We start from the raw sequence: 25,522 nt of genomic DNA on the forward strand, positions 1-25,522 counted from the left end.
TTACCATACGTTATTTTGGACATGGAGAGTTGTTCGTACGAGCAAAGGCGCTAACTCGGGAAGATAATGCCTAATGAGGCCAGCAAACGCAAGATCATTGGATGAACGGCAGTCAAACACTACTCCAGGAACCAATTCTTGGCCAGGTAATTTGTTCAGATAATATTCATAAACATTGGACGCTGTTGCTATTCACTTCAAGTCACTGTAATATCCCCCGGCATCTTAACCAGCCAGTTCTCCCAAAACCTGAACCCGTCAATTCCCTGCTCTCGACAGAGTGCACCCGCTTCCTCGGCCATTTCTAGCTCTTCTGTCGCGACACCAACACTCCAGCCAAATCTTTCAGCTGTCTCTTGCGCTGTTACGCCCCTACCGAATGTCTCCCAATCCCATGTGACCTCCATGCTGGGAGGTTCTTGGTGAAGAGTCTTGAACCAAGCCAAGAGACTGGCAATAGTTTTCTCGTCAGTGCGATCACGACCTTGCACGACTAGAAGACCACTCTTGAATTGCCTTAGGCGCACTGGCAATTTCAACGTATCCCACATGCGCGCTGCCTTCTCAAAATCTGAGGGGCTAACAAGCTCCACACCGCCCCTTGCACGATTGAAGACGGCCCAAAGATCCACAAGCGTCATGATGCCACCTTCTTTTCGCAGGATACCATGCGTGTCATCGGTGAGCCACTCGGCCAGGTTTCTCGAAAGCTCAGACACATACAGGGACTCAGAACCTGACCCGGACCCAAGCATGTCCTTTGTCGTAACGAGACCCAGTGCAGACGCCGACTGAGATGCTAATGCGTTTGCCTCAGAGCTGCTATTAGTACCCAAGTTGGCCTGTGATGCAAATTGCTCTGCAAGAGCGATAATCTCTTTTGCTGATGTCATCAAAGCCTCAAGGTCCTCAAAGGCGCTGCCTATCATGGCCTCGTTGTTCTGTCTCTGCTCTAGTCCGCGTCGCTCCAAACCCGCAATACCAACAACTCGGGGTCGTTCAGATTCTACAGAAGAAGCGTCAGATTGTACAGTGTAGCCGTCGTCAGCTATAATAGAGGCTAGCCGTGGCTTCGGAATTGGCGGGGCACTTTGAAGGAGCCATTTGCGCTGTACTAGTGCATTCTTCAGGCGCTCATAAAATATAGGCCCCCCACCAGCACGGAAAGACAGCTTGATGCATTCAATGGTATCGGATTGTAATGGTGACGAGAGTGTTGGGCCTGGAGAATGGGACCTGGTGGGCTCCTGAAGCATGTCAAAGCGCTTGTCTACGGCCGTTGTGAGGGATGCACCGCAAATCTCGCAATTGAGGAGAGAAGGGTGGTTCTGGTAGGTGCAACGAGGACATGCCGATGGCGATGTTGTGGAAGCCGAAGGAGGAGGAGGAGTTCCATTCTTCACATCTTTCGGAGGTGGGCCTGGGGCTGGTCGATTCGACATGGCCGCTATGGCTGCTTTGACGACATGTACAGTCGGCGGCTTTATTCCGCAAGCCAGACATGGCGGTATGGGTGTGCGAGATGCGAGAGCGGGGTCGAAGTTGGAAGGCACGGGGTTGGAGAAGGAACATATCGGGCACACCCATGTTGCGCTCGCTGGAGGTGGAGGCGCGGGGCTGCTGTGCCGCGGCGGAGTAGAAGAGGACGAGGCGGTTGGCGTGGGAGCCAAAGGAGCACCTCGCGACAGCTGCTTCAAGGGCTTCGGGTAGAGAGTTACCTTGGGTGATGACTTAAGAAAGCCAGCCTGTATTGTTGTTAGTTATGGTGCCTATGGATCAAGCCATATCCAGCATACATAGAACTCTGGTTTCTCGACATCTTTCAGGAAGATGGCGACGGAGTTCTTGCGCGGCTCATTGTGGTCGACATAGCAGACGCGGTGTGAGGTCAGATACGACTGCCCGTTTTGATACTCGGGTATTTTAAACTTCCTGTTCACATGTTAGCAGCGGATGAGTGCCATCTGCGGACACGCGTACCCCTCGTAAAGCCCTACGGCATCTTGGACAAAAAGCAGCGTCTCCTCCGGCAGGAGCGACGGGCGCAGTGCGGTGGTGAGGTCGAGCTGGTGCAGGAACATTCAGACCATTTGTAAGTGAGCGTATGCAAAATACGGTATCGGGCGTCGTTTGACCTAATGCCCATTTCCCCAGTCCGGCACGTCGTCATATCCCCGACGCTAAGCTCATCACAGTTAGCACCATCTCAGCGGCCGCCAAGCAACAACACCGTGCAAATCACTGTCGTCGGGTCGTCGCCTCGCCTCACCCTCATCCACCCACGCCCACTTCATTTCCACACCCACATACTACATCTCTGCCGCCGTGCACCACATTGATCCATCTTCTCTAACTCCACTGTGCACATACTCACTCTGCAGCCTTCTTTTTTGTCGCCCCTGTTTCCCTTGCTCCCCTGTTCCATGTCCCTGCCCTCTGCCACTGTTGCGTGGGCGCGACCGATGCAGTCACCCGCCTACAACACCGTCACCCCTCGAACCACACTCCAGCCTGCCGCTCCACCCGTGTCTGTTAGTCTTCACACTCCTCTGGCGACTTGTGCCTCCGCTCACACACGCCTACAGTCTGCCATGGCTCCTGAGCAGCCCAAGAAGAAAGTCGAGTGGCCGCCTGCCGTACGCGAGTACGTCCGACGTGCTTTCGACCCCGCCAACGCGATTCCGGGCATCTCGCAAGCAGATATGCAGGCGAGACTCAAGGAGACCATCGGCTACTTCGCTGAGCGCAACTCACATGACAACGTACATTGGCCTACCTTTCCCCTGCCTCAGGAGCTTCTCCTCGAGGAACGGAGGGCAGCCGCGCTCAACGCATCTGCCAATGGCTTCACGAACGGCATGCAACCTACATACGTAAATGGCATTGTCGACCACACTAACCAGAACACACTCCTTTCCAAAAAGCGCAATGCTCACGACGCTGAAGAAATACCAGCCGAACAAGCGCAAGCCAGCGTCCCACCGTGGCGCAAAACTAACCTAGCATCTCGAATGACCTATGCCGATGGACACAGCGAAAAGCGCCAAAAGAAGAACGCATTTACGGACGCCGCAAGTAAGTTAGACCAGACCGAGCTTGACAAGCGACGACAGCGCTTTCAGCTCGGCAACAACGGTCCGAAATCGACATCACCCTGGGGCTCATCGCGCAAAGACGAAGATGAGATGCCTACCGGACCTGTAGTTGGAACCAACGAGAACCTTGAGAAAAGCTATTTCCGTTTGACTGCACCACCGAAAGCTGAAACCGTGCGCCCCCTGCATGTGCTCAAGAAGACGTTGGCCATGCTTGTGGAGAAATGGAAAGCAGAAAAGAACTACAACTACATTTGTAACCAGTTCAAGTCACTGCGCCAGGATCTGACTGTTCAACATATCAAGAATGCCTTTACAGTCAAGGTGTACGAGATTCATGCGCGGATCTCATTAGAAAAGGGGGATTTGGGTGAGTATAATCAGTGCCAGACGCAGCTCAAGGCACTGTATGCGCAGAATCTGGGGGGCAACCCAGCTGAGTTCAAGGCGTACCGCATTCTTTATTTTGTGTATACGTGCAATAAGACCGACATGAACGACATGTTGGCAGAATTAACCCTCGCAGACAAAACACACCCATGGATCAAGCATGCACTTGACGTCCGATCATCACTTGCCCTTGGCAACTACCACAAGTTCTTCCGACTTTACCTCGAAGCCCAGAACATGGGCGCTTACCTCATGGACATGTTTGTCGAGCGTGAGCGCCTCAATGCTCTAGCTAACATTTCTCGCGGGTACGTTTGGTGGTTGTACTTTAGGTTTGGGGTGATTGTTTACTGACAGGGTACGCAGATACGTAAATGTTTCTCTTCGTTTCCTGACTGATGAGCTTGGTTTCGACAATGATGCATCTTGCCGTGAATTTCTCGAAACGCACGGTGCACAAAACACTATTGAAGACAAGGGCGATCGCCAGTATCGGGTCAGGATCCGCGAAGTCGCATCGCAAATCGAGAGTCTCCGTGCGGCGGCATTCAGCAAAGTAGACATCAAAGGACAAATATGAATCGACTGGAGCGCAAGCGGTGCTGGCCGTCGTCAGCTGCACCCTTTAGATTACGAATTCCCCCCGATTGCTCTATATCCGTTACTCCTACTACTAATTTGTATACTTATGGTTGTTTGCTCATGCCTGGCGCCATGTGTGTCGTGGGGATTGCAGTGGCGGTAGCAAAGGCGCCACCTGAAGCGGCGAGTTTTGGTGTTATTTGGGTGGATGGTGACTATCTATGTGTAGTCGGGACGCGGGAGACCCGTTCCATGCGCTAGATGCAAGGAAGTTTCTAGATGCTTTCTTTCTGTTACGGCCAAAGTTTCAGACAGGCTCCTGACTAGCCATGTTTTCTTAGTTGGGAAACGGGATACGTCATTAGCGCCAATGGAAAACGTGGAATCGGGAATAAGATTGCGGGAAGAGAGGGGAAGAGGGGACGAGGGAGCGAGGGTGTTGCTGACTGCAGGACTGCTCGAAGCGTTTGTCTCAGCGGTATCCGGGTCGATGCGGCAGGTTGCAGTGGGTGGAGGCCGACGGGATGATGGAGGGCAGCTTCAGACTGTACCGGGTGATCGACAGCCACTGCATGGGGATTGCAGGCCCAGGCACAGGCACAGGCAGCGTGTGGAATTGGCAGGGTTGTGAGCATTTGAGTTTGCTGTGGCTTGGAGAGGTTTTCTGTGGGACGAGAAGTTGCAGGCGCTGGGGCTTGGCCAATGAGGAGGCTCGAAGCATGTTTTGGCCTTTGATTCGGCCAGGCACGGGTGTCGAGTGGTTGACGCTAGCTGCAGGCTCTTCTTGCAAAAAAAGGGCAAAGACATTGTGCTTGGTAGACAGCAGACAGTAATGCATTGGTTGATGACGAGCGTGTTTGGTATGCGGGCACGAGGGTGTGGCGATGCTATAGGGCGTTATGGGGACGTTGATCAAAAGTACCGAATGGGGGGGGGTGTGGGTTCGCATGGGCACAATGACATGTTCATGCAACGCCGCAAGAAGAAGCAAGGGAGGCCTACCAACGCCAGCGCGCCGGGGCTATGATTGGGCGTTTTGTGGACCTGCAGCCCGGCAGCCCGACGTTTGGCAGACAGAGCATGGCGTAGGCCCTGGAATTCCCTGGGGCCGCAGCCAGCCATAGTCGGCCACGGCCAGCCATAGCCTGCCATAGTCTGCCCATAGTCCACCCATACACAGCCATGCTACACAGCCATGCCAGGTCACATGGCGTGCTGGCCGACTGCCGCCCTGGCTCCGTGTCGTCAGTGGCCACCAGCAGCGCAAATATACTACACACCTACTACGTATCTAGTATGTACGTGCGTACAGACAGGGCCCCGTCCACCCATCCAATCCAATCCACATGGACGAGCAGGAAAAAACTAAAAGAAGGCAACCCTCGAGGCCCAGAGAGCCGCCTGCCAAGTCTCAGGTGGTGCAGGGCTGGGATCCCTTCGCCGTGAAAGCACCCACTCATTCCCTAAACTTTTGGCTACCCGCGCATCCTCTTGTCTGTACGTACGTACTTGTACCTGACGACAATCACCGTGCACCTGCCCCAGACGTTTTCCCTTTACCCTTTGTCTTTTGCTCGTCGTCACAGCCTTGGACTGCACGACTCGCACTGTCCCTTCACCCGCCGCCCACTCGCCCCCGCACACGCCGCATCCCCGGTCGACAGTCATACACTCGTAGCCAGTCGGAGCCCCAAAGTTCCTGACACCTCCTGACTGCTCCTCACGGCACAACGCTTCCGCGTCTTCTGCGCATCCTCTCCTCCTCATCCGCACCCCAAGATGAAGGTGAGTTGCTCTGTCTTTTTTGCTTTTGCCGCCACCACAGGTCCCCGCGCCTGCACCACCTGCACCGGCGTCTGCACCGGCGCTGGGGGCATTGGCCGAGTCAAGGCGCGCATACATGCTAACGGTATTCTCTAGTTCCGCAGGAGTGTAAAGAGCGAAAAGGACACCCGCCCGCACCACATCTCGATTCCACCAAAGGATGCCATAGCCATTGTGCCGCCCAAGAAGGTACGTACTACCACCAAGCACATTGCACGCACGCCGCCGCCGCCAGAGGTGACTGCCCATTGCCTCGACACTCACTCGCTGTTGCCTGTGCGGGTGCCATGATCGAGGCCAACGCGGCCCTCTTGGGCTGCAGTCGTTGCGCGCAGGACCATTATCCACCGCCAGCCCTGCGCCCAAGACGCTCAAGCCGCTCGACGTTCGCCATTGCTCCAGGCGCTTTGTCCTGGTACCCGCTTCCCGATAGGGCAGATGAGCGCGAAGCTAACGGCGATCTCATTTCAGGTCATAAAAGCCCTCTACGATTACACGCCCACAGATACCAGCCCAAACTCTGTCTACCTTGCCTTTTCCCAGGGCGACTTTCTGCACGTTGTCGGGCGTGAGGACGACAGCGACTGGTACGAAGCCTGCAACCCGCTGCACGGCACCCGCGGCCTCGTTCCCGTCTCATACTTTGAGGGCGTAGGCAAGACAGTGCGCGACAGTGCTGGCGCCCCCCCAGTACCTCGCGCCACAACACAACAACCGCACGATTCCGGCTACCAAGAGCGCATCACAAGCCCGCAACCCTCAACCCAGGACATTATGACGCAACAGATGCGCATGTCGCGCTCGGGAAAGACTGGCGCCATGGTCTATGGCGTCGTTATCTACGACTTCCACGCAGAGCGGCCCGATGAGCTCGAGGCCAAAGAAGGCGAGGCCATCATTGTCATCGCCCAGTCCAACCCCGAGTGGTTTGTCGCAAAGCCCATTACCCGACTCGGCGGCCCCGGCCTGATACCCGTCTCCTTTATCGAGATCCGCGACATGACTACTGGACAAGTAGTCACCGACACGCAAGCTGCCGTGACTGCTGCTGGCGTGCCCAAGGTTGAGGAGTGGAAGAAGATGGCTGCAGACTACAAGAACGGTAGCATTCCTCTCGGCAAGCTGGAAACAAACTCGGGCCAGTCGCTGCAACAAGGCATGGAGCGTTTGAGCGTGCGCAGCCAAAATGGCGGCCACCAAAAGACCGGTTCGGTAGGTGGTGTGCACTCACCTTTCGTACGCGATACTGACCCTGTGCAGATCTCCCACTCGCGCAACGGTTCCATGGCGCAGGCTCGAAATCCGCACCGCACGTCCGACAACTTGCTCGCACCTATCAAGGCATGTGTGCCACGTTACTGCTTTGCTGACGATATCTTCTGGTTCATCATTGAGTGCCAGATGGAGGACGGCCGTCACTGGGAGTTGCAGCGTCTATACCAGGATTTCTACGATCTTCAGATACAACTTATTGCCTCCTACCCCGTCGAGGCTGGTACGAGTGGCTCGGGAGAACGAACACTGCCATTTATGCCAGGCCCGGTAACCTACGTCACCGATAATATTTCCAACGGGCGCCGTGCCAACCTCGACGAGTACATCAAGAACCTGCTCAAACTGGGCCCGCACATTACCCAAGGACACCTTGTCAAGGGTTTCTTTGCCCCACGACAAGGCGACTACGAAATCGACCCCGATGTTGTGGCTGCTGAAGAATACCGTTTGTCCCAACAGTCACATCACTCGTCAACCCCTTCACATGGAGGAGCCAGCAGGCAATCGTCTGCCGACCAACTTCAAGCTACGACCCCAGTGACTCCTTTCTCGACTGGCTCAACCTATGCCTCGCACCAACGCGGTCCATCGACAGCCTCGCAAGCATACTCGACGAGCCTCAACCCACCGCCTATGAACCACTCACACTCATCTGTCTCGACCGCCACCGGCACCGGTACGTCGGCGCTCAAGATCAAAGTATGGTTCGAGGAAGACAACTGTGTCGTCATTCGCATGCCCATATCGCTCAAGTTTGTTGATCTCTACAACAAGCTTGTTGAGAGGAGGAAGCTGGAGCGGCCTGGCGAGGAAGAGGAGGAGCTGATTGTCGAGTACAAGGACGAGCAAGAAAATTACTTTTACCCGATTGAGAACGACGAGGACCTGCAGATCGCAGTGGAACGTAATCCCAAGCTAACACTTAGTGTTACAACGAGGCGGTAATGGTGGAGTAAATGGTAAGACTTGGCGTTTCTTCTTCTTCTTCTTCTTCTAATTCCCCTAGTTTTTATTTCCTTTCTTGTATGGTAGCCCGTGCCATTGTGCAGTGGCTACCTTGGTCCGGCTACCTTGATCCCTGTCTTTTGCTTTGTTTTTTTCTCCTTTGTTCTTACTGCTTTCGGAATTGCATAAGGGTCCATAGCTCTCGGTTGCGAACGAACAGGTGTTTGTGGAGTCTGTGGGGCATTAAGTGCATGACGGCAAGCGGGTTCCTTTCTTTTCGGCCAGTCTTTTTGGTTTGGTCTGCAACTATTTCATCGACACAGAGGAGGTGTTGAGGCTAGATTATATGAGGGTGGGCTTTGGATTGAGCAACATGTGGTGGATGAGCAATGATGGGGAGGCGATGAATGATAAAAATGGGTTATCTATCCATTAGGTGTATTTGAAAAATTTCACTCCGCTCTAGTACTACATGTGTGGTGATGATGTCTTGTCTGAGAAGTGGGGAGCGATGCACGTGGTCGAGTGCTGTAGTCCAAAGATGGGTGTGGGGTGCCGTTCACATGCCTCAGCCGATACTAGCCATGAGTTCCGAGCTTGCGGTTTGATAGAGAATCGAATTGCTGCCGGTTGCGACATGGCTGGCCAATGGCTGTGCAAAGAGGCCGACTCGGGAGGCTCTGCTCCGACGTCGGTGTTTAGAGTCCGGGGCGGATTCAGTGTTAGGCACCGCTAGACCCAGACATGTTCGTCAGTGGCTGCTCTTTCAAATCCCGCAACCTATTCACACCTCTCTCTCTCTCCTGCAGCTCTCACAGCCTGTGAGATTCTGCCTGCTCCCCCTGCGCCATACAGCCGCCTGTTACGAGGCCTCACGAGCGAAGACCCACAACCGGATCGTCTACCAGGGCCTTCACATGCAGCACAGAAAGAGAGAGTTTGCCAACAACTGGGGGAAGCTGCAATGGGGGAGGAACAAGCCAGCGGTGTGAAGACACCTGTCGCTACGGAGACTATATCCCAAGCCACCATACCAAAAGTCGCAAGCCCTTCGATTGCGATTCCTAGACCAAAACTCGCAGTGCCGAGTATGCGCACGCCGACGACGACGAAGACGCCCACAGACACGCCGCGCGAATGGAACACGGCCAAACTGGGTATGCGCGTGGGCGCAGACGCCCTCTCAGCTGGCGCAGCAGGCATCTTGGTCGCTCCCATCATCACCATGATAGATAAAGGCATCATCGAGAACGCCAGCGGCAGAAACACACTGGGCGACAGCCTCAAACAAAGCCTCACGCAACTCGTCTCAAAACCGCACCGCTTCCTCTCCAGCAAACCTTTCGCCCTAATCTTCAGCCTCTACTTCGGCACCTACCTGACCGCCAACACAATCGACACCGCATCCGCAACGCTCAAGCCCACTCAGCCCCTGCAGCAGCAAACAAGCGGCACCAGCAAATTCGTCGCTACCAGCTCCGCCAACCTAGCACTTTGTCTATATAAAGACAACCAATTCACCCGCCTCTTCGCAGCCCCAGGATCCTCCCCCCGCCCCGTACCCCTCCCCACCTTCGCCTTGTTCACCATCCGCGACTGCCTCACCATCTTCGCCAGTTTCAACCTCCCCCCGCTCCTCGCGCCCGCACTCGAAGAGCGTATGAGCGCCCAGCTAAATAGCTACGTGGGTGCGCTTAGCATAGCCCAGTTTGTTACCCCCGCTGCCGTGCAGCTGGTTAGCACGCCCTTGCACTTGCTTGGCCTGGACTTGTACAATAGGCCTGGTGTGCATGTTGGAGGCCGCGATGGCAGGGCTGCACGCGTCTTGAGGGATTGGGGGAAGAGTGCTGCGGCGAGGATTTGTAGGATTGTCCCGGCGTTTGGGGTGGGTGGGGTGGTGAATACGAAGGTTAGGAGGGGGTTGATGGGGAGGTTGGAAGAGGCGTGATATGTGTTATCAATGTTTTATGTGGAGTTTTTTTTGGGGGGGGTGTTTGGGGTGGGATGGGCATATATAGATGTGGGAAACTCTCTTCTCTACGGCCGAACTGGGGGGGGGCTTGGATTTTCGTATCGCATTGCGTGGTGTTTTTTGGGACTTTTTTTTCAGTTGTTGTCTTGGATCTAGATTTAAGCACGTTTGTAGCAACCAATGTAGTCGCTATACGATTATAGTCTCTACTCGTCCCAGTCTTTTATCAAATCCTTCGAGATGGAAATTGTAATCGGTGGATTTGGGGGGGGGGTGTGCCAAGGTACAATATTTTACTTGATCGCTTCGCAGATACTTACCACACCATTACTTTACCTTAGTCTCCAAAGATCCCCCGCAATAGCCTCAGAAATTGACAATATACCAATGTTGCCACAAATCATCCGCACCTGGGTCACTATACTCCTCGCCGTGTCGATGTGTGGGTACACAGTGAATTCCCTTTACTCTTACAAACAATGGCGAGGCGAGCGAGTGACTGTGTAATTGTGGACCGATGATGAGTTGTTGAGTTGAGAAAAAGGCCAATCAAAGTTTGCTGGGTTGGATCTGCTTGTGATATCAAGGATAGTTGGTATGAGTGTGGTAAGTGCGTACGGAGTGAAAGGTTCAAGGAATGTGGTTTAGATACTATAGAGTGATGTTGAAGTAGAAGGGGGGTGTGGGCGTGGTACATCGTAGAGCGGGTAGTTTGTTTTGGTAGGAGGAAAGAGTAGGAAAAGGGGGTGGGCATGCGGATAAACTGGTATAATCGTATGATAATATCAGTAGATATTCAACCCACCTTTACCTTTTCTTTGGCGGCGCATCTACTTGGAATTTATAAAAGTGATACTTGCCGAATGAATAGAAATTGGTGTCTTAAGTGAGTTGAATTTGGTACTGCATTACGTATTCGCATACCATTACATCCTCATTTGAGGCTTGATGTCTCGATTCCGAACTCTACCCAACATATTGCACCAAAAGCAGTAACCAAGCACATGCAAGTTCCCCCTTGCATATACATATGTAGTACATCTTCCACAACCCATGTGACCATCCTCCAGCACACACACATAACCGCAATCCTCCAATACCAACGCCACTTAATCCAAGGATACCCACATCCACACCCACACCCACCCACATGCATGCATGCACGCTCCCTCAAAAACAAGCATTAAAAAAACGGACACAGCAACCACTCCATACCCACCGATCCGGCGGGTAGAAAAAGGAACAAAAGGATAATTAAAAAAACGGGTATTGACATCATCGTCGATCTGCCGTGGGCTGCCTTGTGGCTGTTTCCAGACCGTGGGCGGGGGGAGGAGGACCTGCATTTGGGTCGTCATGCCGGGGGCATATGCTTTTTTAATCTCGCTTACGCCGCAACTTCGTTGATGCAACGCCTTCGGGCGGGGGGCGCACGGTGGTGGTGGTGTGTGTATGTGGGAACTTCTCGCGTGGCTTTATTTTACTTGGCGAGGTGGAGTTAGGGAGGAGTGGAGAAGGTTGGATTTAGTTTGTTTTTTTGGTTGCCTTATTATCCGGTGTTTGTGAGTTGCATTGGGCGGATGGAATTGAGGAAATGCGAATGGATGGAGAGGGAGGGAGGGAGGGAGGGAGCGGTGAAGTGTGTAGGAAGATGGAAAGGGCAACAGCGAGTAGAGACATCAGTAACGTTGGTTCTTTCCGTTTAGGGATTGATCATAAAAAAGGGCAAGACATTACATTAGCTTAGCGTAGCAGTTTACATTAACGATGAACTACGCCTTCTCATTCCCGATAATTGCGCTGCCGCCTCCTCTCGCCTCGGCCAGCAATTGCGTGCCGACGACCTCACCTGTAGTCTTGCTCTTGAACACACCAGATACAGAGAACAAGCCCATGAACGGCTCGTAGACGTATTCCTCCTCCCACACCTCCTGGCCCTTGTAAGTAACGGATTCGTTGAAGCCGTTGAACTTCATGCTGGTCAGGTAGTTGCCGACGACGGTGCTACCAGAGATAGCACCAGAGTTATCCATGGTCTGCTCGACGATGTCGCCATTTTGAGCGAGAACACGGCGCTTGTGCGTGTTTCCCTCAAAGTTGTTGACAGAGTAGAGGATATTGTTGCGGAGATCCCACTGGTGAAAGTCGAGGTCGCGCTTGGCTTTTGCTTGGGCAGTCGTCTGGTTGGTGCCGCTATTTCCACCGCCGATGATGCCGTCGGCGATTCCGCCTACGGCATCGCCTACGTCGCCGACGATTTCACCAAGACCGTTGCCGAGCTCCGCGATGACGGGGTTGAGATCGATGCTGTCGAGGACGTCGCTGACCATTGATACGAGGTTGCCGAGGCGGGCTTCAAGATAGACCTTTGCAGTCACGTTTTGGATGAGGAGCGAGACCTTGTCGATGGAGAGGTCGACGCCTGCGTTGAATTGAAGCAGCTGCAGTACTTGGGCGTCGAGATTGATCTTCGCGGTGAGGTTGTCGACGCCGACGAAGATCTCGCCTACATGCACGGAGGCATTGAGAAGAACATCCGGAATGGGGTTCAGAGCGGAGATGTTGGACGAAGATGTGTTTTCCGTCTCGTACAGCACGGCAGTTGGGTCGCCGTCATCTCGCACGTCGAGCTTGTATCCCGTGTAGCCGTCCGCAGCGGATTGAGCGACTGCAAGCCATGGCAGAGAAAGAAGCGTTAAGGAAGGAATAAGAGACAACCTCATCTTGACTTTGGTGTGGGTATAAAAGAGAGACTTGAACTGGCCGCAAAGTCGAACGTCTACTACCCAAGTAAGAGAGCGTGGGAGAGATGGAAAGAAAAAGCGAACGACTTTTTGCTCAGATTCAACAAGAGAGAAACGGGGGGCGAGACCAATGGGTTAACAACATCCCTTCCACAGAATACTCGTGATGAGTTACATGCAGTTAATCCATCCCGGGACCCAGCATCCATAGCATGATCGCATTACCTGCTCCACACCGTTTTCCCCACCCGCTTTACCTAGCCCAGTCTACTCCTAGTTACAAGGCAGGTGCAGAAGCAAAAAAAAATAAGATTAAGGAGAATCCCAGCCAGACCGCCTCCAATTCGACACTCAAAAATCAGGATTTTGAGCGCACATGGGAATCCAAGACCTTCTGGCATGCATGCATGCCTTGTTGCTAGTAACTGCGGGGTGCACGCGCGTTCCAGATGGTGCACACGGTTGTTAGTTGGTTGCGTCCTTGATCGTAAACCCTGCACATCGGCTGCATAGGGGGTTTTATCCGAGATTACTATAACGGGAAACCCTGGTCGTTACAACAACTGCCAACCCATGCATGAGCGGTAACCGCCTTTTTTTCTTGATTTTCCTCGACTAAACTGGGAAGGGAGGGGCGTAGGCGAAGGGAAAGGGAAGCGGGGGGCATTAACCTTCACAAGCGGCTTTGTGCTAGGGTGGTTGCATGAGACCAAAAAAAGAAGAAGAAAACGGTTACTTGTATAGGACGCTATTTCTCTCTTTTTCCGCCTTCTTCGTGGCTCTGCTTGTTCGCTTGCTTGCTTCACCTTTCTTCCTCAAGATGTCGTCTTCGTCATTCTCTTTCCGTCTACTGCTCATCAGCATTCTTCTTACTTTTGCTACGTTCGTTACAGCGCAGACGTCGTCGGGGGTGCCTTCGACTCCTCCGCCTACAAGCAGTAATCGTCCCTCTGTCAATGGCACCACGACTAGACCCCCCGAGGTTGCGCCTACGGGATCTGACCCCCCAGATGTGCTGCTCCGCGTTCCAGAGTTGCATGTAGGCCGCATTGAATTGACTGTCGAGAAACTGCAAGCCGACCTTAACCTCAATGCCAAAGTTGCGGGGCTCGTTCAGATCAACGCTGGTGTGCAAGTCGGTATTGAAAAGGTCAACATTACCATTGCCGATGTCGATGTTAATCTCGAGCTCGTCGTGCGTCTGGGCAATCTAGTCCAGATTGTCGAGCGTGTGTTTGACTCTTTGGACCTAAACCCTCTCTTGATCGGCTTGATTGGAAACGTTACGGATCTTGTTGGCGAAGTCATTGGAGCCGTTGATGGTTTGGTAAGTTTTGATTGAATATTCACCTTTTTTTTTTTAATAAAAAAAAGAAGCATTCAAACAAGATGGAAAATTAACGGAGATTCTAGCTCGGATCCATTACACAAAACGGAAAAACCCTCAGCTTCCTCGTCGATAATCTGGGTAACATTGTCCAAGATGTCGTCGGAGCAGGTACAGATGCTATTTCCCAAATTGTCGGAAACTACAAGGTACAATCTTCCTTCTTTCCCCCCTTTCATTTCTATCAAATAACTCACATAAAAAAAATACAGCTCAACATGACCGAAGTCGAAGGCAGCATCAAGCAAGTAGGCAAAGGTCTCACCCAAAAAACCTACTCCTACGAGCCCCTTGGTGCCCTCGTCGACATCATTACCAATACTGCCGGTCAAGTCGTGCAAGCGGTAGTCCAAAAGAAGAATGGTGGCGGCGGTGGAGGCGGTAGCAGTTCGTCCACCACTGCTTCCGCCACCGGAACCCCAATGCCTGTTACGCTGCCGATTAGCTCGGCGACGGGTACTGCGTAAAAGAAGAAAAACAAAAAGAAAACGAAAATTAGCGTAGTAGATGAATATTTGTGAATAATGTAATACGCTGCTTTTTCTTCTTCTTCTTGAAACTGGGATTTTCAAGTGTGAATGGGATTTGAATGGTTGTGAATGTGATTGGGACTAAGATTTCCTTCTTGGCGTAGATGTAGTATGCCACCAAGATACCTTTTTGTCATATTATATCGAAAAACGGTTAGTAAGTTTGTGAAAAAGCAGTTTTTTTTCTTTCAAAAAGAAAAGAATAGAGAAGAAAGAGAATCTCCACTTAGGTCGAGAGAACCCTTGCTTCACGGAATGTAAAGACCATAAAGGCTTTAATTAACCTTCATATCTCTCCTACCTCACCTCTCACGCTTAGGAATAAACTATCCCGGCAATGAGTTGGTGAAATATAAACAAGACATTACACAAGTATCCAAAAAAAAGCTTTTTACCAGAACCCTTCCGGCCATGCTGTACTTCTAAAATACCCACCATTGCGCCATGAAATCAAACCCCCCCACACCAACCGTTAAACTCCGAAAAAAAAAGTCAGACCACCAGCATTTAAACCTTGCTTGATTACGCTGGTTTCCGCCATCTGACAACCCTCTCAATCACCGTGTCGATGCACTATCCTTCCTCTTCATTCCCTTGCCCTTCCTCTTAAATCTCACCTTCTTCCCAATCTTCCCCCAAGTCAAGCCCTGCCCAAGCTTCTCCATTTTACTCACCAATTCGGAGATGTTGTTTTTCCCTTCTACAATAACAGGGACGACGGTCGTACAAAAGCTTTTCTTCACGTCTGCGCCAATCATAGTTACGGATCTGAATTTCAACCTAGGAAGACCGCTGTTTTTCGATGATGAGCGATCGTGACACGCGTATTTTGGCGTGTGCAAAGAGAGCTGTGACATGTTTTCTTTAAGTGGGTCTTTTATGGTCGGAATTGAATCGTGGGAGACCGGGGGTTGCTGTGGCGCTGGCGCTGGTGCTGGCTGAGTTGGTGGCTTTTCCACGCTGTTGAGGGGTGGTGGCGATGGAGAGTGTTCGGAAGAAAGTCCGCTGGGAAAATCGTATCGTCCAAGAATATTCTCGTGCGTACGTATGTCCCACGAAACAGCTCTTGTCCGATCACGCGTGCTAACCATGTCTGACTTTCTCCGTCGCGGTACAGTGTTTCTTCTCTCCTCCGGAACTCTTCTTATGCTGAGCCTTCTCCTGAATTTGTCAAGGCTGTTCCCACGCATGACGGTGACTTTTTCTTTTTTCTCATTGCGTGTCTGCTCCTCTTCGGCACGATCTGCTTGCTCCTTGCGGGTGAGAAAGTCTTCGATCCATTCAGTCGGTCCTTCGGCCGTTTGACAAGGCTCTACCCATTCGCTTGATCTGGCCCAGTTTTGTATGCTCTTACAACTTCCTAGGGTCGGAATAGATTGGAGAGAGCGGTTGAGTTTGGCGTGCGCTTGGTACACACTGGTCCTGAAAGGAATGTTGGAAATTGATTCTGGGGTTCCAGTGGGCGTATGGATCCCCAGATTGTTCGGTTTGCATATGGCCGAACTGTAGAATCGTGCAGCCTCTTGCAGTTTCCTGTCACAATCACTAACAGATTGCATGTTCTGAAGCTGTGCTGATGGCCGTATGTAGATGGCTCCAGGCTCTTGGTGTGATATTTCCGACACGACTGAGGACATGGAGGACGCTCGTGAGCGTCTTCCTTGTGTTGGGACACTCAGGAAGCCGGTAATCGCTACCTTTTCTTCGGCGATGTCGTCAATCTCAAAGACACTGAATGTCTCAACGCTACATTTTTTTGCTATCTGCGCAGGCGCATAGGCCGGGTGTTTGTGCTCAACGACAGTCGTGAAGTGCATGGATGGTGGTCGTGGTAAACGCTTGCTTCGAGACATGCCGAGACCACAGGCTCGATGAGTACCATTTCTCGTATTGAGAGGCTGAAGTGGCGGTATTGTTGGGTATGTCGGGACCTGATACCTTAGCGCGTGATCGAACGACTCATGAGATGCATTGGCTCCCGACGTGTAATTGTCGGTAAAGAGATCCGCTGTACTTTGTGGCTTTCCTGGACACCTCAGCGCTTTCTCCATCGTTGTTGGAGCAAGTATGGCGCGTCGTGTTGTCGCCTCCACGTCGCCAATCCTGTGTCGCAAAACGCGTCAGCTCGGCCCAACCATGCGTTTTCCTGACATACTCTGCTTCTTGGCATCTCGACGTCTTGAAAGTGTATGGATAAACATCCTTGCTCATGCCATGCACAAGGGCGACGTATGGGCCAGTTCCAGGCCTTTCGGTCTCCATCTTAACAATTCCCTGCTAAACGACCGTTGGAAGCTCATTCTTGACGATCATGGTCCTTGTTGAAAAGTCGGGGAAGGGGGACTGTGTGCCGTTCCCAGGGTGGGAGAAGGCGATGCAAACGATATGTGGGTGCCTGTGGTGACGAGAAACCCTTGCTTGCAGGCGCAAGGTCAACTTGCTTCGGTTTATAGGGGACAACAGAGCAGATCAAAGTCTAAAGTAGCATGCCGGCGCGTCGGGAGCTTGACTTGGTCCGTGATGACCGAGAAGCGGGGTTCGAGTTAGCTGTGGATGCAGTCCATGCGTTGTATTGCTTCTTCGCTCATCATCTAGACTTTTGCGCTCGCGACAAAAACCTGTTACCCTTTCTTCGCATCGCGTTCGTCTCACATTCCTAGAACCCCATAGGTCAGTTGTATAACAACGAACCTTGCCATCGGCTGCCCTGCGAGGAAAGCAAAACTCTACAGTAGAGGCAGATCTAACTCGATCGATATACAATATGTGCAGACTAGGCCTGGCCCTAACAGTATCCGCCAGCACAGTCATCCTCTACCGCCTCTGGAAAATGACGTGTTTGCTGATGTGATAGATGACATGCCAGTCGACTGATTGCGTTGAGAATAAAGTCTACCATGGTATGTGTGCGGGAGCCGAGTATCAGCACGGTGTGCCGCAATACGTGGGCGATTAGTACGTAGAAGGGTTATCTCGGGGAGGCTGGGAAATACTTGCATGGACGGTGACATGTGGCTGAAAAAACTACGTCATCGAGATGCAAGTGCTAACTGCATGATGGCTGGAGAGGGGTGGCCAAGCCCTCAGCTTTCCACCCCCCCCCTCCTTCTCCCCCTCTTTGTCAAACTAGTTTTTTCTCTCAATGCATCATCTCACAAAAACGGTAGCCAAGATTTAAAGCAAACATGTTTTCATTGAGGACTTTTCATGGGACAGGCTACTAGGCGCACTTCCCTTACATCCGGTCTCTAATCTATGTCTCTCCCAAAGAGCAGTAACACCGTGACGATGCAATTAGAGTAGTCTTGCAGCAATGTAGGAAAACAACAAAATGAACATGTACACTGAATTTTCGAGCTAATACGTCCCACACAGCCTAATCTGCACTGCAAATTGTAAGGCAGCCCCATGATCTGACAAAATCCTATTCCGCCTCCAAATTCTTAGGCGTTTTGTTTTTCCGAGAGAGAGAGAGAGAGGTTGGCTGCGTCCAGCAAATGCAGACCATGAGATGTGACTTGTCTAATGCGTTTTGGATGTTGAAAAGTCGATCGTAAAGTTACCGCCGTTGATGATTCGTGAAACCTTGCATGTCAAATGACCGCCGTGCAAAGGTTGACTCCAGGGACTCCTATGTAAATGCGAGACCTAGCAAAAAACTCGATCGTGCTGAGAGAAGAGAAAACTTGTATGCTTGTAATTCTAGTTGTTGTTGTGAGGGTGACAATGATGATAATGACGATGGTCGTGAGAGACCGATCTTTTAAACCTGGATGATGTACCGAAGATGGTTTATTTGGAGCTACATATCGCCGCTCGCGGTTTGGTTTCGTATGATGATTGAATGATGCTTGGTAGCTGTATTGGTTGAAAGTTTGAATTGGGGCCTGAATGAGTGCTCATACTTCGTCGAGAGGAGTGAACAGGTTCCTCATGTTGAGGGTGAGATCAGCGATTGCATAATCGTCAGCAATTTCGGTCATGGAACCAATCTCAATGCCCTTTTGCGCAGAATCCGAGGCGACGTACGGCCTGATTTGCTTCAAGAGATGGAAGACGTGTCTGCATCGCACATCTGCAGACGTCGCCCAGTCCTCAGGGCGTGATTGTCGAAGGAATGCCTGTGCCAAAAAGTAAAAGTGAATGCCATCTCGGCAGAATCCACGTCGGCGCTGGCGATGAGTGAATTGGATGGCTAGATCCTTGTCCCAGCACGTTTTCCATAGATTCAGAGCACCAACAGTGGAGCGAAGCTGATTCTGCACTTGCTCATTGACTCCATTGACTGGTGCCGCTGCATTACCGCTTTGAGATTGAGGTGTGCTCGCACCGCTCGAAGACATTCGTTGGATTAGTTGGCGCTGGATGTCGTAGATCTGGGTATGGATAGCATGGATGAGGATGAATTTGCCAAAGACATTGGTAGCCCGCTCAGGAAACTTTCCTGGACAGGTCCCGTTGAGTACGCTCAAAGCCTCGGACAAGGCCAGTTGCTTCGCACGCCTGCTACCGGACTCATTGAATGCCTGTGCCGCCTGTCCTCGTAGACCCAGGGCGCTAGCGCAGTCTTCCGATGTCTTCGCCTCCCAGGCTACATCGTCAGCAGGCAAAGGAACCGTGATACTCTTAGGGTCGAATCTCGGCTGAGAATTGAAGAATATTGTAGCAGAAGCGTCGATCAAGTAGATGTATGCTGTTAATCTAGCCCGCTTCTCATTCTCAATCCAGAGACTCCAACTCCAAGAGTCAACCTCCTCGCCAGTTACCGGTCCTGGTTGATGCAACGCGCTTGCATTCAAGTTGTCAGGCGGAAGCGGATGGAAGAGTGCAGCACATCGCGTGACGTTAGCCACAGCCCGGACTTCGTCTCGCGCTTGTTGACGTTGCTGCTGCGAACCGTGCCATAGGAACTGAGAGTGGAGTAGGACCAGGGCTTGTATCTCCTCGGTCGTGGACGTCAGCTGGTTATCAAGGTCCGCCATTTGATGTGCTTGCGCCAGCTCGTAAACTTGACTGGATCGCAAGACAATCTCCCGGACGCGCTCCATAAACCAACGGACATCTGACGGACTCATCTTGTCCGAGTACACGGCACCAATACAACACATGGTCAACACTAGCCCAGGCCAGGCAGTGAAGGGATCAAATGTTGGAACGTGTATCAAAGGAAAATGCGCTTGATAGTGCCTGTATTCGTGTAGGAACTCCTTGACGTTGTCTCCAGTCAATATTGTTTGCAGTCTTTCGTGGGTGTACGCCTCGGTTGAGTGTTGATTTGAGAGTAGAGATGCATTCGGGGAGCAAAAATTCACAAGCGAAGTAGCCAGATTGTGCACTGGATCAGACGTGGTATGGCCAATGAACCAACCATCGAGTGTTGGAGAAGAGTCGACCAACCCGGGAACGTGCGAGTAAAATCCAAATAAACTTTCATTCGGTGTATCATCTGAGGTCTAAAAGTTCCGGTCAGAACTGGGCCTGTTTTTGAAAGGTTGGGCCACCTGCCGTACTGGAATTATTCATATCGCCGTTGAACGATCCATTTCGCCATAGCGACCCATCCTGGCCATTGGTGATGCCATCAACGTTTGGCAGGGTAGAGACTCCGTATGACGCTGGGTCGGTGCCCTCGCTCTTGACGGTCATGCCGTTTTGGGCCATTGATCCATTTGTAGAGGCCTGCTCATAGCTGTAGTGGCCGTTGGGATCGGAACCGTTAGTCGGAGGCTGTTGCTGCTGCTGCTGTTGTTGTGCCTGTTGCTGCTGAGCCTGTTGCTGTTGCTGCTGCTGAGCCTGCTGCTGCTGTTGCTGTGGTGGATAACCGTTGGGGACTCCATCCGGGCGATAATCATTGAAGTTCATCCGGGCATTGGCAAAGTCCATAGCAGACATGCTCCGACGGTGGGCACTGTCCTCAACGCCGCTGCTGGGGCGCATCAAGCTGTTTGAGCGCGAAGTACGCGCCGACATGGACTGGTGGTTGGCAAGCGAAGGCAGGTTGTCACCAAAGCCATTACCGGCCATGGCAGGCATCTGCGGCAGACCCATGGAGTAGCCGCCAGCATCGGCGTATGACATGGCATTAGGGCCGATGTGGTTAAGGTAAGAGTTCTGGTCCGCACCAGTGGGCTGTCTGTTCTTCTGCAGGTGTTGCTGCGCGTGCTGCAGATGGTTCGCGCCAGTCGGGTTTCCCCTTCGTATAGAGCATTTCTGGAAGTGACGCTTCAGGATATCGCTTCTGCTAAACGTATCCTTGCACAGATGGCACTGGTAGGGTCGTTCACCCGTGTCTGAGCATGTAACATTAGCACCTGGTTGTGGTTAGATGTTGAGCAAAACTTACGTCGCAGCAAATGGCGCTTGAGATGTTTCAAGTGCAGGTATGTCTTGTTGCAATGCGGGCACTCGTACTTGCCCTCTGCGTTCTTTGTCGCGGTAGTAGGTGTCTTGCCAGCAGCTGGCGCGGGCCGTCCAGGATGGGTCGGCAAAACGCCGCGTCGGCCTTGCTGACCGACGACGTGGACGGGCTCGGGCTCCTGGTTGGGAAGCACAGGTGGATGGGCGTACATGGACGTGTGTCCCAAGCCCATACCGGGCGAGGGGCCCAGCTGGTGGCCGTTGGTGTGTGCGGACGCGGTGGACAACATGGGCGCCTGCGAGTAGGCCGAGCTCATGGGCAAGTACGACGTTGGCGTAGGCTGGAGGGGTCGCAGCGGCGGGTGCTGCAGAGGCGGCATGGTAGATGTGCCATTGGGCGCAGACGTCACAGGCGTATGCGGCGGCTGGGGCGTGTGAGGGTTGCTGTTATGGCCATACATGGGCGGCGCATACTGGCTGCCACCGCTCTGCAGAGGGGGCAGTGTAGGCAGCTGGTTCTGAGAGCCATTAAACTGCTGGCCTATTGACGGGTAGTTGCCTAGGCCAGACTGGCGGAAGCGGTCTGTACTGTCCATAATGTAGTACACAACACAGCTCCTATGGGCGGGTCAAGGTTGGTGAAGGGATGGGGGGAAAAGGCGCAACCAATTGTGGTTCGTTACGGGACCATTCGACGGAGCTCAGAAGCGGAGTAACGTGTGCAACGGCTGGGTATGCACACCAAGGAGGGCCGTTGGGCTAACGTCGCAAGGTAAGGAAGGATGGCCCACGAAGAAGCTTTGTAGGGTGGAGCCTGTGTGGGGGATTGCGATGAACAGTCGATTCGCGTCCGTCGGCGGGTACCTTTTGACGGGAGAAGTGGAATTTGGAGTGGTGTCCACAGTGGGTGAATGGGACAAGAGTTGGGAGTGGAAAGGCGTGGCGACGGCGCAGAATTGAAAAAGGTGATGGGTCGGTGACGATGGACTTTCCTGCGCTGCACTAGTAAAAAGCGCTGCGATGGTTTGGCTGGCTGGCGCGGTAATTGACGCGAAGGGACAAGGAAGCTGCTGCAGATCGGAGGCCCACACACACTTCAGCCTCAGCCGACTGATTGCGGATAGCCCAAGTGGAGAGGGCGAGGCACGAGGCAGGGACGGAAGACCCACGACAGGAATGAAGGCTGTTGGGGGAGGCTTGGGGGTGGGCGAGGGGGGGCGAGGGGGAAGGTAAAGGGTAGCTCGGGGTACAGGTACCAGTCGGCGAAAAAAAATATGCACAGGATGGTGCTATAGTCGAGCGTCGGCTTTCCGCACCAAGCACTTCCTGTTTGCGCACACGCGTGCTGCTGAATGCCGGAGCTTGGCCGACGGCTGGTCGTAGCGGGCGCAAGATTTGCACAGGGCAGCGATGGGGGTGTAGTAGTGAGTAGGAGTAGTGTAGCAGGAGTCGGTCGGGTAGTGGCAGTGGCAGTTTAGTTTGCAGCGGTGGCAGCAGCGGCAGCGTGTAGTCGTGTAATGTGTTGTGGAGGAGCAAAAAAAAGATGAATAATGGACGGGGAACAGGCAGAGAGGCCGGGACCCGCAGGAGATGGGAGCAAAAAGTGATAGTATGGATGTGGGAGTGGGTGTGGACGTGGATGCGGACCAGGTGGTGTGGCGGCAAGCGCGCCGGGATGGGATGGCGTGCGGAGGGTAGTGGGAGGAGGTAGGAGAGAGACAATGCACTCAGGCCCCAAAGAAGCGCCGAAAGGACAGTGGCAGCGGCACACGTGATTGGATTGGGGATGACTATTCATGTACGTTATATTCGCACCGTGTGTCTGCATTTGCATTGGAGCGCGTATGCGTTGCCCGTTGTCCGCTGCAAGAAAGGCCATTACCAATGACGACAGCTGTTCGTGTGCTAACGGAGCAGGCCCCCAATTGCGCTGCCCATGCACGCAGGCCTTTTGCAGCCAGGCCAGCGCGCTGGCGGTGCCCTTGAATCGTGCCCACCGACCACGTCTCCTATCGTCCTCTGCCGCCGTATCAACCCGCCGCCGCCGTGCTGTCCATGTCCATGTCGACGGCCGCGCTGCCTAGGGGTTTCATCCACTCCGCCGCTGCTGCGCTGCAATCGATAAGAACAAGAGCCGCACAAACCTGGCCGTCGACGCACACGGCCCAGCGGCCAGGGCCGAACTGCAACAATTTCCCATGTCTGGCTACATTTTTTTTTCTTCTGCCCACGGGACGACGGCCAAGGGGCAGCCACCCATGGAAACGGTCGCGCGCGCGAGCATGCACACTATTACTATTACTGTACTATACCACCAGCTCAGCAACCCGTCGGCGCACGCCTTAGTTGCAGCAACTGGTCAGAGTCAGAGCCATCGGATCGGTACTCTAGAGCAGCGAGGCGCGAGAGCAAGCAACTCATCCGAGCAGCGAGCATCCATCCGACAAAGGCCGAGCTTTGCTGTCGCATTGGCGGCTGTGGCTTTGCTAGGGTCCTTTCCCTTATATCCGACCATGAAACCGACGGCGTCCGGCGAACACAGACAACAGACGCTCGCGGTTCGACTGCACGGGGCGCCCGCGACATAACTCGAGTTGCAGATGCTCAAAGTCCGAAACATGTGCGAATCCTGTGCTATCAGACAGGTCAGATGGATGGGAAGATAGGCAGACGGACAAGATGGCCGACCGGCACCATCTGGCGTGGCAGCCGTGGCTGTTGGTCGCCGCCGAGGCTGGGATGAGGAAAAGTCTGGTGAGGGTGACGTAGGTTTATCCCAGACGGGACTAGCGCGTAGGCAGGGGGACCCTTGGCCTGAGATTGCAGCCAGCAACTGCAACGGCGTCCGCTAAATCTTCGGCTCGTCAATCGCTCGGCCTGCGCTCCTGCAATGTACTCGAATGTGCCATGTGCGTACATATCAGGTGTGTGTACGTACACTACGTGCATATGACTAAGTCTGTACATAGATGCTCTCGCTCTCCATGCCTACACTAGGATACGGTCACGCCTTCGGCCTTGAAACACGTCTTCTCGAAGCCTGGGCACCTCGACGCGAGCATGCCCGCGGCGCACTGTTGTCAAATCGAAACGGCGCATGCGGCACGACGGCGGCGGCCAACAATGCAAGGCGCGACGTGGTTGTGCTGGCGGTGCTATACTACGCACAACGATACCATTACACACTCAGATACAGTCATGTCACGCCTGCCATGGCCGCAACGGCGACGATTGCTCAAAAGGTCGGCCACTTAGCGTACAGATGACGGCTAGTGTCGTCTGATCACGATGCCGCGGCTGACTCGAGTTGATACGGTGACAGGCAGCTATTCTGGTGGTCGGCATGTTCTTACAGCGAGCACTAGGTCGAGGTAGCATCGGGGAAGTGCCGGGATTGCCTCGACGGCTATACTTGCTTGCTTGTCTGCCGCTTTTCTTGTTTCTGCACAGAGCGTACATAACCCTCCATGTTCTGCTGCACATACATACACTACTTGCCCACACGCACACGTGTTTAGTAAGTCGACCTAGCCAGCGCTGCTGTCCCAGTCCCAATCCCAGCCAGCGGCTCGGCCGTGCACAAACAAGGGCCCTGCCGTGGTTCTCGCTTGCGGCCTGCCGATACTTTACGTTACATGCTTGGCAGGATACAAGGCGGCGCGCTTTTTCTGCGGAACAAAACGCCGAGGCGCTCGCTGCAACGCCTCGACAGCATGCTGGCCGTCAAATTTTCTCCGGCTGCACGGCATGCATGCCCTGCTGTCACTGCTAAGAGGGAACCGGAACGAGCAGATGCGACGAGGGTTACTGCTTTGGAGCTGCCACCGTGCATATTTTTTCTAGTCGCTAGCTGCTGGCTGTTGGCTGCAGCGGCGCTCTAGGGAACCCCACGTGTTGTTCCATCATCAAGCCATGCCATGGCAGCGGCACGCCCGACACACACCACCCTCGTTGCGAACCCGACACCGTGCTCGCCGCTGGAAATTACGCATCGTGCCCAGCCTAATCCCCGAAACCACTAGGCCGTCTCAGGCAGTTTTCTCTCCCAGCAAGAGTACGCGTCGTCGCCTTCAAGGTTCAAGGGGGGGGCGCTGTCCACGATGCTGGGACTGCTGGGACGTGAGCAGTCAGCGCGCGAAGTTGGAATAAGCTCCAGTCCCACTTGCGGTTACGCTCCCGGATCTGGGAGTGTGGATGATACCCGGAGCTGGGTGGGCGTGGGCGTCAAAGTGGGCTTCTCTGCCCGCCTGTGTCTCCAGCTGCCGTCACCCTGCCAGCCCGCCAAGGCCTACCGGCACACAAGCGCCATGTCGTGCAGCACTGCAGCAGCCTCTGACCCGCTCGCCGTGAGTGCGAGTGTGTCGTGGCGCCTGTCCGCCGCCATCCCATGTCCGCCCCTCTGTCCTCCTCCCCCCCCCCCC

At 53.5% G+C, this 25,522-nt stretch overlaps 11 protein-coding genes across 11 annotated transcripts; 6 read left to right on the top strand and 5 right to left on the bottom strand.

Annotated features, from left to right (window-relative positions):
- Window positions 1-197: 197 nt before the first annotated feature.
- Window positions 198-2,081, bottom strand: COCVIDRAFT_102008 (hypothetical protein; the record flags this gene model as incomplete). The annotated part of the gene is made up of 3 exons (XM_014700108.1): window positions 198-1,745; window positions 1,797-1,932; window positions 1,981-2,081. 3 exons carry the CDS (start codon window positions 2,079-2,081, stop codon window positions 198-200), a joined length of 1,785 nt encoding a protein of 594 aa, XP_014555594.1.
- A 342-nt stretch (window positions 2,082-2,423) lies between these two features.
- Window positions 2,424-4,065, top strand: COCVIDRAFT_38639 (hypothetical protein; the record flags this gene model as incomplete). The annotated part of the gene is made up of 3 exons (XM_014700109.1): window positions 2,424-2,531; window positions 2,586-3,793; window positions 3,852-4,065. The coding sequence occupies 3 exons, from the start codon at window positions 2,424-2,426 to the stop codon at window positions 4,063-4,065; spliced, it is 1,530 nt and encodes a 509-aa protein (XP_014555595.1).
- A 1,781-nt stretch (window positions 4,066-5,846) lies between these two features.
- On the top strand, window positions 5,847-8,111 carry COCVIDRAFT_38640 (hypothetical protein; the record flags this gene model as incomplete). Its single annotated transcript, XM_014700110.1, has 4 exons — window positions 5,847-5,852; window positions 5,988-6,080; window positions 6,363-7,103; window positions 7,152-8,111. 4 exons carry the CDS (start codon window positions 5,847-5,849, stop codon window positions 8,109-8,111), a joined length of 1,800 nt encoding a protein of 599 aa, XP_014555596.1.
- Window positions 8,112-9,075: 964 nt separating this feature from the next.
- On the top strand, window positions 9,076-10,059 carry COCVIDRAFT_27501 (hypothetical protein; the record flags this gene model as incomplete). Its single annotated transcript, XM_014700111.1, has 1 exon — window positions 9,076-10,059. One exon carries the CDS (start codon window positions 9,076-9,078, stop codon window positions 10,057-10,059), a length of 984 nt encoding a protein of 327 aa, XP_014555597.1.
- Window positions 10,060-10,979: 920 nt separating this feature from the next.
- Window positions 10,980-11,270, top strand: COCVIDRAFT_101905 (hypothetical protein; the record flags this gene model as incomplete). Its single annotated transcript, XM_014700112.1, has 1 exon — window positions 10,980-11,270. A coding segment is annotated over one exon (291 nt), but the record flags the coding sequence as incomplete, so codon positions are not given.
- A 585-nt stretch (window positions 11,271-11,855) lies between these two features.
- COCVIDRAFT_27502 (hypothetical protein) lies at window positions 11,856-13,228 on the bottom strand (the record flags this gene model as incomplete). Its single annotated transcript, XM_014700113.1, has 2 exons — window positions 11,856-12,751; window positions 13,204-13,228. The coding sequence occupies 2 exons, from the start codon at window positions 13,226-13,228 to the stop codon at window positions 11,856-11,858; spliced, it is 921 nt and encodes a 306-aa protein (XP_014555599.1).
- Window positions 13,229-13,647: 419 nt separating this feature from the next.
- Window positions 13,648-14,681, top strand: COCVIDRAFT_38643 (hypothetical protein; the record flags this gene model as incomplete). The annotated part of the gene is made up of 3 exons (XM_014700114.1): window positions 13,648-14,154; window positions 14,241-14,363; window positions 14,427-14,681. 3 exons carry the CDS (start codon window positions 13,648-13,650, stop codon window positions 14,679-14,681), a joined length of 885 nt encoding a protein of 294 aa, XP_014555600.1.
- Window positions 14,682-15,301: 620 nt separating this feature from the next.
- On the bottom strand, window positions 15,302-17,006 carry COCVIDRAFT_101953 (hypothetical protein; the record flags this gene model as incomplete). Its single annotated transcript, XM_014700115.1, has 2 exons — window positions 15,302-16,847; window positions 16,900-17,006. 2 exons carry the CDS (start codon window positions 17,004-17,006, stop codon window positions 15,302-15,304), a joined length of 1,653 nt encoding a protein of 550 aa, XP_014555601.1.
- A 1,637-nt stretch (window positions 17,007-18,643) lies between these two features.
- COCVIDRAFT_101829 (hypothetical protein) lies at window positions 18,644-21,697 on the bottom strand (the record flags this gene model as incomplete). Its single annotated transcript, XM_014700116.1, has 3 exons — window positions 18,644-20,190; window positions 20,246-21,034; window positions 21,088-21,697. 3 exons carry the CDS (start codon window positions 21,695-21,697, stop codon window positions 18,644-18,646), a joined length of 2,946 nt encoding a protein of 981 aa, XP_014555602.1.
- Window positions 21,698-21,802: 105 nt separating this feature from the next.
- COCVIDRAFT_101824 (hypothetical protein) lies at window positions 21,803-22,330 on the bottom strand (the record flags this gene model as incomplete). The annotated part of the gene is made up of 1 exon (XM_014700117.1): window positions 21,803-22,330. A coding segment is annotated over one exon (528 nt), but the record flags the coding sequence as incomplete, so codon positions are not given.
- A 1,450-nt stretch (window positions 22,331-23,780) lies between these two features.
- Window positions 23,781-24,367, top strand: COCVIDRAFT_16853 (hypothetical protein; the record flags this gene model as incomplete). The annotated part of the gene is made up of 2 exons (XM_014700086.1): window positions 23,781-23,855; window positions 24,071-24,367. 2 exons carry the CDS (start codon window positions 23,781-23,783, stop codon window positions 24,365-24,367), a joined length of 372 nt encoding a protein of 123 aa, XP_014555572.1.
- Window positions 24,368-25,522: the final 1,155 nt, after the last annotated feature.

The sequence above is a fragment of the Bipolaris victoriae genome, assembly GCF_000527765.1.
Source record: "Bipolaris victoriae FI3 unplaced genomic scaffold scaffold_53, whole genome shotgun sequence".
Lineage (NCBI taxonomy): Eukaryota > Fungi > Ascomycota > Dothideomycetes > Pleosporales > Pleosporaceae > Bipolaris > Bipolaris victoriae.